Genomic DNA, 13,812 nt, shown 5'->3' with positions numbered 1-13,812 from the left:
ATGAAGAAGGTTTATTATTACAATTTTGGACACGTAAGATCACAGCATAAACTTGCAAAACATATTAAAGGAAAAAGAATGCATTCATGATTTTTTTTATATATTTTGCCTTTTTCTTTTGGGATGTTTTTTTCACATTTCAAGTTATTATAAATATTAAATCAATATAAACAATTTACAACTATAGTTCATATTCCCTTAACCTTCCATTAGTTATCACCAATTAACTTGACTTAGATTTTTAAAAATGTAAAAAAATAGAAAATATTAATGAAAAGTATGTCCTACTTTTTTATATGTAAGTAGAAAGAATTAGTAAAATATAAGATGATCTACTATCATAAGAAATAAAAAAAATATAATAAATATTGGTGCACGAATTAAAAAAGAAATTAATGATCAGTATGGATGAAGACAATATTGATCTAAAATATTTCTAACCAAATGGAATATCTCTATTTGAAAGGAAAACATAATTTATTTATTTATTTATTTTTGACTAGTAAATTATTTTAGATTTAAAGGCCGCGCCCGCTAGGCTCGAACCCAAAAATGAAAATGAAAATGAAAATGAAAATGAAAAGATAAAAGGACAAAATTATATACTCCAATGAAGTTGGAGAAGAAAATAATGTTGAGTAGTAATAATATACCCATCATAGAAATACGTAAAAATTGATAGGTAGGGCTTGCCGATTCAGAAAAGAAAAAATTAAGAAAAAAAACAACCATCGCTTCAGATCTAAGAGAACGGTATTTTCAAATACACTCGACATTCACCTCACCAAACCAGCCGTTCAATCGGGTGAGAATCAATTCGATCATTTCCAACTACGTTCAACGATATTTTGAAACCTGATTTCCCTCAATTCGCTAACATATTGAATTCAACAATTCACTCATTTTTTTCTCCTATTGTTTGGGGTTTGCAGAGTGGCGATCTGTTTAATCTAATGGCTATAGGTAGCTGTTAGCAACATATTGAATTGGATTGGATGGAAAAAAACAAGAACCGGACCGATATGTTGGCTGCCGGACGGAAAAAGGTAACTGATGTATTCCTTCCTTTCCTAAGCAATTTTTAATGAATGTTGCATATACAGGGAAATAGGAGATTTATTTTAAGGTTGAATTTGAGGAAATGGATGGGAACGAAGTAAATATGCATAGATAGTTAAACCTCACTCACATGTGATTATCTTTGTGGAAGTATGAATTTAATTTTGTGCTGGTTTGGAGCTTTATACGTACTGTTTGTTATAAATTGAATTATTTTTTCCTGAAATATGTTATCAATTTTGCTTGCTTTCATTAAGAGAAGAGTTTAGGCAGCAGTTATAGGATAAACACATATTTATGTGCTTTGTGTTTGGAGGAAGTTTGAGGGCATTGGCTGTGCCGTGCTTAGAGCAGTAGCACGCTGCCAGTGCTCAATTCTGGCCCACACCGTATTGAATTAGGAAAAGTAGGTGAATACTGCAATACTGAATAATACTCAAGGAAATGGTGCTCAGTAGTTGTGGGTAGTGTGAAGGAGCACATGAGTACTGTAGCGCTTAAGCAACTAGTACTCAAGGGCTATGAATGCCCTGATATTCACATAATGTGGTTGGTGAATGGTGAATGACTTTTGTTTCTGTCTTCTTTGAAACTACCTCTTTCACCATTTTAGATTATTTGAACAATCCATTCAGTTAAGTGTTGAGGAACTCTTCTGATTGTTGTGTTAGTCTTTTGGCAAATATTATCAGTGTTCAATTTTTTGTCAAAATTTGTTTTCCTTTTTCAAAAACTGGATTGGCATCTAAAACCTTATAGTTATTCATAGTTAATAGGGTGCTAGCTTTACTACAAGTGGTGGTTAGATATGCTCAGAGTCCAGAATAATATTTTGGCCTATGGTGTATAAAACAACCATTTTAAAATGTTTTAACTTCTTAGCTCAATAATTGAAGTGCTAGGAAGTACTTATATTTCTACTAATTGTGGATCATCTAGTTCCAAAAAATGTTCAACTATTAATATCATCATATCGTGTACGTATTACAATCTTTTGTGGTGATATGCTTCATCATATGTCAGCTTCAACAGTTCAGGCAAAAGAAGGATAATAAAGGAAATAGTAGCAAGCCATCGGGTAAAGGTAGTAAATCCGGGCGTGATAAGACGGAAGGCACAGTTGCTGAAGCAGCTGGAGAATTATCCAATCATGATACTGTTGATATTTCAGAGTCAAGTTCTGGAGTGGTTGCAGAGGCAAGTGATACAGCTACTGGTATATCCAAGCATGATGTAACAGGAGACGCTTCCAATGACACAGCCGTACAGCAGCTACATAATGCCGATGGACAGATATCCAAGCATGATGCAGAAGATACTACTGCTTTACCAGAGTCAATTCCTAGAGTGGATACGGTGGCAAGTGATGCTGCTTCTAGAGTAGATCCAGTAACAAGTGAAAGTCCGGTTGCTAATAAAGATACTTCAGCAAAGGGTAAAGTTGGAATAGCATGTCTTTTGGATGTTGCCGGATTCCCACCAAAGGGATCAAGAACAGATGACACTAGTGATGGGCATGATGTAGATATTAGGGCTTCTCTGGAGGATGGATCATCTTCTCTGGTTCTTGAGGAGACAACCATTAATGTCCCAGCAATGGTTTTAGAAGAGAGGTCAGGAGATTCAAATTTACTTTTGCCCACTGTTTTTTCATCCGGACTGGAGAGGGAGCATGGGGAAGAGCAGGTAACAGATGTAGGTTTGTGCCTTCACTCTTGATACTCTACTATTTACTCATTTTGTCTCTTAATTGTTGCTAGAGTTTAAAGTCTGTATAATATTTTGGTAGGGGCAATGCAGGAAGTTGGCGGTTCCGGTGGAAATGAAACTGATGACCGCATGGTGAATTTTCTTGATGGAGATAGCAATCCTCCTACAGATGATGCTAATGATTCTATTGCAGACAGAAGGGCAGCTGATTCAGGGAATAGGTTTGTGGAGGAGAATATCTCTGTTGCCACACAACTCAGCAAGATTGACAATGCATCATTGGCTGATTCTGTTGCCAACTATGCTGGAGAAGCTGAAGAGCCCCGTGACCATTCTTTTGGCACTTCTCCTTTAATTGAGTCCTCAATGATGTCAACCGTAAGATCTGTGGCAATGGGTCATGAGAGAGATGTCACATCATTTGGTCCAAATGATGAGAAACCAGAGGCAGTTAATTTCTCAGATACAGAAGGTACTCAAGCAAACTCTGGATTTTTTGAGGTTGAAAGATCTTACGAGGTTGAAAGTAACAATAAAAATAATTTCTTAGCATGTAAACACATAGACCTGTCGTCGATTTTGGATGGAAGTGTGGTCAAACTTTCCCAGCTTGCAGAAATTTTACAGGTACTTGATCAAGATGAATTCAGGTACATATTCATGTCAAGAGAATCATCAGCTGAAAAACCTAGAAATGCAGATAAGCGTCAAGCTCCTGATGATGTCATTCATGATTCTTTTGAGAGGCTCAAAGAACATTTGTATATGACAAGTTTGTCAAAGGATGTGTGTTATTTACAACTGTCTGAGCATCAAAAGGGGATTGATGGAATTGCAGTCAACTCTTCACTTGTTGAAGTCGAAGGGAAAAATGATACAATTGCCAAAGAAATTGTGCAGTACAGAAATGAGCTCCAGGAGTCTTTATCAGAGAAGGTAGAGCTCGAGAAGCAGCTTCGGTTATCAAGATCTGAGGCTGATGTTTTTGCTGCTAAAGTTAATGAATTGCAGAATAAACTAGAAATGACACAAGGAGAAATGTCAGGCATATTTTCTGAGCTAGTTGAGTGCAGGAATTTGGTACAAGCCTTGCAATCTGAAAATGAAAACTTGAATGTAAGTTTCAAAGTGATGATCGAGGAAAAAAACAAACTTTCACAGGAGAGTACAAATGTTTTGCTGGAGAATGAAAAAATCACTGAGGAATTATATCAGCACAGAGTTTCTTTAGAGTCATTCCAGACTTTAATACAAGATGACAGGAAAAGACTCGAGCAGGAAAATTATGGCATGATCAGTGAGAATAGTAAATTACTTGCTGGCCTGGCAGAGTGTGAGAATACAGTGGAAGTTCTAAGGGTGGAAAACAAAAATTTGAAAGAGATTTTGACATCTTTATCAGAAGAAAGAAAAAAATTTGATGAGGAAAAAGTATCGATGGACCATCAGATTGGCAAAATGTCAGAAGAATCAGTTAACTGCAAAGAAATGATTCTAACTCTTCAGACGGAGATTATCAACCTGAATGAGCATATGAGATCCATATCTGAGGAGAAGAGCAAGCTTGTAGAAGAGAAGAATACAATTTTCAGTGAGTATGAAAAGCAATATCACAAGTTAGTGGAGTTCAATGTTCTGGAAGCTGTTCTGCAAGCAGAATGCTGTAAGGCAGTGAAGGATCTAAAAGAAGCCAGAACTTCCATTAAGCATTACACTGATGAAAATAAATCCCTCTGTGCTGATTTAGAGTTTCACAAGATCAAACTAAAAGATATAGATTGTCAGAAAAACTCATCTCAGTTTGATGAAGTTGAAAGTCAAGGTGTTAAGAATGATACTGGTGTGTTGCACGAGTCCAAATCTCATCAGTCATCTAGTAGACAGATGAAATTGGATATTTACAGTGACGCCTTTGGATTTTTAGCACTAAAAAGGAACTTGGAGGAAGCAGGAGTTTTAATGCAGAAACTTGAGAGGGAAATTGAAAGTATGCACTTAGAATCATCTTCATTGAATAGATCAACGGATGCTGTTTCCCCTGAAGTGTCACGATTGATTCAAACTTTTGAGCCAAAAGGTTACACAGAGAAGGATGGCCAAGATCCAGAGAAATCCCCTTCATCTGAAGGCCACACAACTGAAGATTCACACATGAGCACCAAAATGGTTGCACAAAATCTCAAGATATTGCTCAAAGAATTAGTAAGTGATGCTGAGGATGCCAGTGAATTTTGTAGAGTTAAGCACAGCAAAGTACTGGCTAATGCTGCTGGAACAGACTTGAGCAAGTATGATGCGTTGGAAGAGCACAATGATCAAGTACATAAAGCAAATATAGAGCTTATGGTTTTTTATGAGGCTATGAGAGAGCTTATCCATCATGGTGTTGCAAAAGAGAGTGAACTTCTTGGTCAATGTGATGCCATGCAGAAGCAAGAAGCTGTTCTAAAATTAGAGAACCATCATCTTCAAGAGAAGATGAATGACTTTCAAGGTCATATTAACGAGCTGCAGGTTCAATTGGAGGGACATTGTAGAGACTCGGATGAGATGACTTCTTCAATTTCTAATCAATTGCAAGCACTCCAATCAGAAGTGTCTGACAGAGAATTGATTCTCCAAGAAGAACAGAGTTCTGTTGCGGCTCAGATTCTTAAGACTGTTGCCATGCTGGATTCTACTGTCAATAATATTTCTGCCAACCCATTGCCTATTGGAAATAGCAACCCTGATGTTGTTGGCTCTGTTGCTGCTTCTGTTGATGGTGCCTGCAAAGTGATTCAGGGTTTGCATGGACTACTTGAGGCTTCTCAAAGTGAATTTCAAGAAATGTCTCACAAAACTGATGTAGCTCTGAGCATTCTGCATAGACTTTACAGTGAACTTGTGAGGACTTTATTTGGGTATGACCCAGATGCAGCTAACAAAGTCGTGGCAGATGGTAAAAGGCTGGATCTTTTACATCCTAATTTTTTTGATGCCTTATTGGACCAATTGAAAAATCTTTATATTGAGAGATTGGAGCTTCAGTCTACAAATACACAACTCAGTTCACAGATGACTAACACAGCAAGGGAGACTGATGAACTGCAAAAGTTATGTCTAAAATCAGATACTGTTCTCAAGTTAATTGACGAGATCGAACAATCAGTGAAGTTGGAGAGGCCAGCTGTGTCTGCAGATGAACCTGCCTCACTCCTGGAGTCTCTGATTCATTTACTCATTCAGAAATGCAGAGAAACTGGTCAGGGCTCAAGCTTATGTGCATCTCTAGAAATGCATGTACATGATTTGCAGGGTGAAGTGGAACGCTTGAACTTTGTTCTTATGGAATATGGGAATGAGAACCTGGTTTTTAAGCACAGTCTGAAGAGTGCGCAAGAGGTTGTTATTGCTCTCAATTCTAAAGTGCAAGAGAAAGTTGTTGAGCTAGAACTGTCTGAGCAGCGAATATCGTCCCTTAGAGAGAAGTTAGGTATTGCAGTTACAAAGGGGAAAGGCCTTATTTCACAACGCGAGAGTCTCAAGCAATCATTATCTGAAACGTCCAAGGAACTGGAGAAATGTTCGCAGGAATTACTATCTAAAGATGCAAGGCTTCATGAAGTTGAAACAAAAGTAAAAGTCTACGCTGAGGCAGGTGAGCGCATGGAAGCCCTGGAATCTGAGCTCTCCTACATTCGCAACTCAGCTACTGCACTAAGAGAGTCATTTCTGCTTAAGGATTCTGTCCTACTGAGAATAGAAGAGATTCTAGAAGATTTGGAGCTTCCAGAGAACTTCCACTCCAATGATATAATTGATAAGATTGATTGGTTGGCAAAAATGGTTGGAAATCACTCCTTACCTCTTGGTGAATGGGATCACAGAAGCTCAGCTGAGGGAGTTTCGTATTCTGATGCTGGATTTGGTAGTTCAGATGGCTTGAAAGAAGATATGCAGCCAACCCCTACTTCTAGTGAGGATTTAAGGAGAAGATATGAAGAACTGCAAAACAGATTTTATGGGTTAGCTGAGCAAAATGAGATGCTTGAACAGTCATTAATGGAAAGGAACAACCTTGTGCAGCGGTGGGAAATTTTTTTGGACACAGTAGATATGCCATCTCATCTGCGATCTGGGGAGCCTGATGATAAGATTCAGTGGTTGGGAAGTGCACTATCAGAGGCACAAAACCATTCTTATTCTCTCCAGCAGAAGATTGATAACTTGGAGACTTTTTGTGGATCCCTAAGAGCTGATGTTGAAGATTCACAAAGAAGAACATCTGAGCTTGAAGCAGCTTTCCATCAGGCTTGCTCAGAAACAGAAATGCTAACGAAGGACTTGGAGATACTGAGGCAAGAAAATGATGAAAGCATAAAAAGAATAGCTGTTTTTTCTCTTAGAAATGAGAATCTTCAGAATGAATCAAGTTTGTTGCAAGCACAGAAACTTCGGTTGGAGGAAGATAAGGATCACATTGAGGATGTAATTAGAAAACTGAAGGAAATGGTTAAGAATGCTCTTCGGGATTCTTGTCCTGAAGATGTGGTACTTGATCAGGAGGGGGTTGAATATTTTGAAGAGATATTGAGGAAGCTTGTAGAGGAACATAAGACACTATCATCTGGGAACCTTGTTAATGTGGATTCTACTGATTCTACTGATGTGCACATCACTGGAAAGGAGGAGCTGTCTAACACTTCCAGAGATTTTGAAGAGCAGGATGTCACGACTTTGAGCAAAAAACTAGATGAATCTATGGGTGAGCTAATGAGCTTGAAGGAGGAGAAAGATGGATACATGCAGACCAATCAATCCCTGGTTCGTGAATTGCAGGAGCTGGAAGTAAAAAAGAAAGAATTGGAAGAGCTACTTAACCGAGAAGAGCGAAAATCAGCTTCTTTGAGAGAGAAGCTAAATATTGCTGTTAGAAAAGGGAAGTCCTTGGTGCAGCAGCGAGATGGCATGAAGCAATCAATCGAAGAACTAAATGCTGAGGTTGAGCGCCTCAAGTCTGAGAGCAAGCACACTGACAAAACTATTTCTGAGTATGAGGAACAGATCAAGAACTTGTTGGTTGCCCGCGACAGGGTACAGGTGGTGGAATCTGAAAATAGTTTCCTCAGGGATCGTCTGGCAGAAACTGAACACCATATGCTGGAGAAAGAGGGTAGCTGGAGCAGTATTTTGAATGCTCTGGATGAAATAGATGTTGGATTTGAAATTAATTCTGTAAATCCAGTTGAGAGGATAACAGAAATAGGCAAGTACTTGCATGGTCTACATGGTCGAATGGATTCCCTTGAACAAGATTCAAGAAAATCTAAAAGAGCAGCTGAACTACTGCTTGCAGAGTTGAATGAAGTTCAGGAAAGAAATGATGTCCTTCAAGATGAACTAGCAAAAGTTGTTGATGAACTTTCAGAAGCTTCCAGGGAAAAAGATTTAGCTGAAAATGCCAAACATGAAGCTGTTGCACACATTGAAAAACTGTCTTATTTACACTCGGAGGAAAAGAAGAGACAAATTTCTGAAATTACAGTTTTAAAATTTGGTGTGGACAACGTGAAAAATGATCTTTCTGCAATTGACAAAGAACTGGGGGATGCTCTTTCCAAAGATTTGGAAGTTCTGTACAACGTGAAGGCTACAATGGAATCATTTTTTGATTTAGATGTCGTTCCTGATCTGGGTGCTCTATTTCCTGGCAGCTTACCTGGGGGCACATTGTCTACGAAATCAGAGAACAAGGTAAACTGATTATGTTATCACACTCTTATATGCCCATAGATAATACTTATGGCCATTTGAAACACTATTCCCTTTCCTGAATGTTCCATACAAAAGCAGCATTTGTGTCGTAAGATGTGATGCACTGGCCTCCTCTTAAGTATTATGTTTTTCAACGTGAACAAATTTCTTATTTTATTTTCCGTGTTATAAGGTGTTTCTGATTGAACTTTTTTGGGTTTGGGAAATGAGAATCACTTTGTTCTCGAAGACGGAATTATAAACTCTGTGTTCGAGGTGGGGGTCACGTTTGAGGATATTATTTTTGTACTGATAAAAGAGGGAGCTCAAGCAAGAGAAGTGATTTCCTTGGTATTACTATATATGAGAAAAATAGTATAGGGCAGGGTGCTTTTCGTTTAGATGATATTGTTTCAGTATTGTCCTTCATGTTTGGGCATGGCATCTATGTCTGACAAATGACACCTGCAAGTTTCTTGTTAATCTTGACTGTTCTGTCTCTTGAGTTTCTGACTGTGTATGAGATGCCTGAGCTTAACATTGTATTTCACCTGCAGGTTTTTATGACCCAAATTGATTCTATCCGGGAGCGAATTCACGAGCATTCACGTTTATTACAAGAAGAATCTTCTCGCTTATCCGAAGTAGTCATGAATGTTCATAGAGGGTATACTTCTGAGAAGGAGTTCTATGAATCTGTGAAGAGAGATGCTGAGCGTTTACAATCAATTGACAAAGAGGAGGAGTCAAAATTGCATATCTTGCATGGAAACATGACATTGTTGTTTGAAAACTGTGCTAGTGCAATTTCAAGACTCGAAAACTGGCAGGAACATATGGTTGAAAATGCATTGGCATCTAGATCTCCACAGAGGAACTTAAATTCTCAAAATCAAATTGGAGAAAATATTTCCATTGGCGATGCTAGCATCTTCAATGAGGAAAGCATTAGGAGCATGTGCGACAAACTATCACTGGTTGTGGGGGATTCCATAAGCATGCATACTAATGAGTTGGGAAGAGTGATGGAAGTTGGGCAGAGTGAGAAGAAGAGTACCATAATGAATTTACAGAATGAACTTCAAGAGAAGGATATCCAGAAAGAGAAAATTTGCAAGGAACTTGTTGGTCAGATAAAGGAAGCTGAGACCAATGCAAAGAATTATTTACTTGACCTTCAGCAAGCAAGGGTAAAGCTAGATGCTTCACAGAGACAATTGGATGCAATGGGTGAGGAGCGCAAGTTGTTGGACCAGAGAGTGAAAGAACTCCAAGTTAATGAAACTAATGCCATAGATTTGCAGCAGAAAGTCAACTCACTGACAGATGCACTAGCTGCAAAAGTACAAGGTCAGTTATATGCTATATTTAGCTTCTATGTAGATCACTAAGTGCTTTTGTAAAGATCCCATTCTAATGTATTCATTGTACTGCTGCAGAATGTGAGGGGCTGATGCAAGCCCTTGATGAAGAGGAGACGGAAATGGAAATCCTTGCAAACAAGATTGTGGGGTTTGAAAATGAGTTGCATCAAAAGAACAAAGACTTGGAGAACCTTGAAGCGTCTCGTGCTAAAGCTTTAAAGAAGCTTTCTGTCACCGTGATCAAGTTTGATGAACTTCATTATCTCTCTGAAAATCTCCTATCTGAGGTTGAGAAACTCCAATCCCAGCTGCAAGAGAAAGATGGAGAGATTTCTTTCCTTAGGCAAGAGGTTACTAGGTGCACTAATGATGCACTAGCTGTCACACAGATGAGCAAGAAGAGTTCTGATGAGATTCGGGAGTTGCTTGCTTGGCTTGATTCCTCGATATCTCATGTACAGGTCAATGATGTAACTATTGATTATTCAAATCACCTGGTCGACGAATATAAAGAGGTATTACAGAAGAAGATTTTGGACTTGATATCTGAGTTGGAGAATCTTCGTGTGACGACCCAGAACAGAGATATAATGTTGCAAGAAGAGAGATTTAAAGTGGATGAATTAACACAAAAAGAACAGCATCTGAAGAACTCATTACGAGAAATGGAATCTCAACTATTTGTGCTCCAAGGTGTTGGGGGTTCTGATAAAGCTACAAAATCTACTTCAGAGATTGTGGAGGTTGAGCCAACGGTATGCGGCATAGTTATTTTGTAATTGTCTTGTTCGAATTGCCTTAATCTTCCCTCTTAATATGATGTCTGTTGCGAGAATGACATGATTAAGTCTGCATATAATACATGCTCTATATAGGAAGTATGGTATGCTTTTCATCTGTAGCTATATATCGGTTCAGGATCACATAGTATAGTATATCAAATTTACTTGCTTTAATACCTCCATGAGAGAAATACAATCTTGAGAGGGCTATAATTATGACAGTTAGTAAGAAGTCTTAAACCTGTATTGATAATATCCAATGTTGTTAAATATCAGCCATATTGGATTTTCTCGCTTATTTTCTTTCTTGCAGTCATCTGTTTTTCTTTGATAAACTTGTTTTTCCTTTTCTTCTACGCTTTTCTGGTAGTTGGCATATTCATGTCCACAATGTATTGATTGGTGCAGAAAAACAAATGGAAGTCTAGTGGGACCATTGCTCCGCAAGTTCGAAGCTTACGGAAACCAAATAATGATCAAGTTGCCATTGCAATTGATATGGATGGCAATAGTCCGGGGCTGGAGGATGATGATGATGATAAAGGTAATGTAAATTTGGCCAGTGGGCAATAATAGTGGCAAACATAAAATTTGTAGAACCTCTTCAACGCTATTTTACTTATACGCATGTTGTCAATTCAGCTCATGGTTTTAAGTCGCTGACCACATCAAAAATTGTCCCACGATTTACAAGACCTGTCTCAAACATGGTTGATGGATTATGGTAAGCCTTAATATCAGCTTATACTTGTATTTTAAATGTATTATGCCTGTATTGATTTCTGTTGGCATATTGTTTCAGGATGTCCATCGACCGAGCCCTAATGCGACAACCTGCTTTACGTCTTGGTGTAATCCTCTATTGGGCTTTGATGCATGCCATGCTTGCAACTTTTGTAGTCTGAGAATCTGAACTGGTCAGCGCTGTATATTATCTCTAGTTTTTCTTAAAGTGCATCCATCCATATCATCAGGTTATCTGAACTTTGCTTGCCTTTTCAATTTCACACCATCAATTCTCTCTCGGTAAAATTAGTTGTGCTGATGCGTTAGCCTCTTTAAATCCTGCAGGTCTCTGATAATTCTAGGTCACCAGCACAGCTTCAGTTGTGGCTGAGATAAGTTTATTAGCTTCTATACGTATAATCATCTAGGTCGCTCATTCTTTCGTCATTCGTGGACCAGGGAACTGTGATTTCCTCGCTTTTACAACACGAATCACAGATTGCTTGGTGTTTTTCCAATAAGAAGGGAAGTTATTATATAGGATTACTATACAGTGGAGATGCAGGTGATTGATTATAGTCGACAGAAGACATTCTTCTGTTTTGTCATGGCGAGACCGGCAATTCGCCTTAGTTTTGTTCATTCTCTGTGTGGAATTGTTTCTTTTACTGCATCACCCATATATTATAGCTCTAGTGCTGGATCATCAAAATGTTGTATTCGACACTTTCTGGGATTGGGATTGGGATTGGGATTGGGATTTTCCCCCCGGTAGTGGTATATACATGTATCGTTTCAAAACGTTATTCTCACTGTGCTGAGATGGAGAATAAAATTAATGGAAAAACTGCACATAATATGAAACATGTTACAAATCTCATTTGCTGTAATGAAAATTTGTGTTTACACTGTCAGCACAAAGACATAAGTACGCTAACTAAATATGTGTGAACATACTAATGTCAATGTATTGTGTTGACAATTTTAATATGTTGTATTGATGAGTTAGTGAGTTAGCAATTTAAGAAAAGTTAGCATTATAACGCACTTTATTGATACCGTTATACATAATGGAAATATTGTAACAAGTACGTAATAGAAAATTTGCTTCAATATTTGAAAATCTTTTATCCGTGCATAGTACGGGTGGTAACACTAGTTAACTAAAACAAAGGTTATTTTCGCATGAAAAATAATTGTCAATTGCTATTCATGAATGTAGTTTGAAAATTTGCACTTCATAATTTTTTAGGTGTCGATCAAACTTATGGATTTACTCACGCTATTAACTATTGATCTTAATCATTTAACAGAACGAGCACAATAAATGTATCCCATAAAATGTGAAAGACAAATAAACTCGATGGCAATCTTGTCTTGGAAAAGTGGAAGTGAGGATTGCAAATGAAACCAAATATATAAAGTGATTGTGATCTCCAAAGTGAGGATTGCAAATGAAAAGTGACTGTAATCTCGAGAATGTACCGCAACCTTGTATCAAAGAAATTCTTGATCATCACAACTTTTGCAATGCGGCTAAAATCAACGAAGATAAATTGTGGAAAAATTCAAAATTTGGTCAATCTATGGTTATCCCACAATTTATAAAAAATAGATCGAAAATGACAAAATTTGAATTTGTTATAGTTCTTACATGAGTGAAAAAAAAGCTGAAATTGTATCTAATATGGAAATGAAGAAATCATCCTCATTCGTCACTGTATATGACTTAAATAATATCGTATATACATAAATAAAATGACGTTGTTTAGTTGAAAAGTATCACTAGTTACTTGCACGTAAGACAACTGTATTCTTCACTGTTGAAAAATGAGAACAAATCAAATTTTCATAATTTTTTCAAGTGAATTTTTATGTTGTGAAACATACCATAATTTTATCAAATTTCATATTATTTTTGATAATTTTCCCATTATTATACCTATAAAATATGTACTTGTTGAAACTGAAAATGATATTAGCACAACATTTATTTTATTTTGAACAAATCTTCCTCGAAAGAAAATAGAAAAAAATGGAAGAAGAGTGGACATATTTAATTTGGGTCACGTGCGCAGAACGTGGAAATAACGGATACGGCGCCAAAATCGTCGGCAGCCCTTTCCATCTTACACGTGCACATATCGAATGTCTACAATTTTCTTTTATTTTTCCCAATTCAATTTATTCAGCTTTTTCAGTATTTATAAATGACTAATTGCATATTTCAATGACTAAATGCAAATATATAAATCCAATTTGCAATTACAATATTGTTTTCATAATTACGTAGATTTATCACACTTTCAATTCTACAGTTGTCCCATTCCATAAATCAAGAAAGCCAATAAATTTGACACAAAAATATTTGTTATGCAGGTCAACATACCTTTTGGCTTTTTCATTACCAAAATATGGAGTTCAAAAATTAAATT

General features: G+C 37.3%; 1 protein-coding gene across 8 annotated transcripts; it reads left to right on the top strand.

Annotated features, from left to right (window-relative positions):
* Positions 1-668: 668 nt before the first annotated feature.
* Positions 669-12,236, top strand: LOC121779901 (golgin subfamily B member 1-like). 8 transcript variants are annotated; one of them, XR_006045955.1, is made up of 10 exons: positions 669-805; positions 933-1,046; positions 2,092-2,758; positions 2,849-8,505; positions 9,063-9,855; positions 9,945-10,624; positions 11,060-11,195; positions 11,294-11,375; positions 11,454-11,625; positions 11,723-12,236. XR_006045955.1 is itself a non-coding variant. In XM_042177363.1 (10 exons), exons 2-9 carry the CDS (start codon positions 996-998, stop codon positions 11,554-11,556), a joined length of 8,178 nt encoding a protein of 2,725 aa, XP_042033297.1. In that variant the 5' UTR covers positions 669-805; positions 933-995; the 3' UTR covers positions 11,557-11,568; positions 11,723-12,236. The 8 variants fall into 8 exon arrangements, 1 of the variants encoding a protein (XP_042033297.1); XR_006045957.1 differs by having other exon boundaries at positions 2,083-2,745; positions 2,860-8,505; XR_006045956.1 differs by having other exon boundaries at positions 2,083-2,754; positions 2,860-8,505.
* The last annotated feature ends 1,576 nt before the right edge of the window (positions 12,237-13,812 follow it).

The sequence above is a fragment of the Salvia splendens genome, chromosome 19, assembly GCF_004379255.2.
Source record: "Salvia splendens isolate huo1 chromosome 19, SspV2, whole genome shotgun sequence".
NCBI classification, from domain to species: domain Eukaryota; kingdom Viridiplantae; phylum Streptophyta; class Magnoliopsida; order Lamiales; family Lamiaceae; genus Salvia; species Salvia splendens.
Note: the sequence above shows the minus strand (reverse complement) of the source record. Positions and strands in the feature narration are given on the sequence as shown.

Coding starts and splice junctions, on each gene's coding strand:
- LOC121779901 (XM_042177363.1), top strand. CDS start 996: ATGGAAAAAAACAAGAACCGGACCGATATGTTGGCTGCCGGACGGAAA. Junction 9,856..9,944: donor ACTAGCTGCAAAAGTACAAG/GTCAGTTATATG, acceptor GTACTGCTGCAG/AATGTGAGGGGCTGATGCAA. Junction 11,196..11,293: donor GGATGATGATGATGATAAAG/GTAATGTAAATT, acceptor TTGTCAATTCAG/CTCATGGTTTTAAGTCGCTG.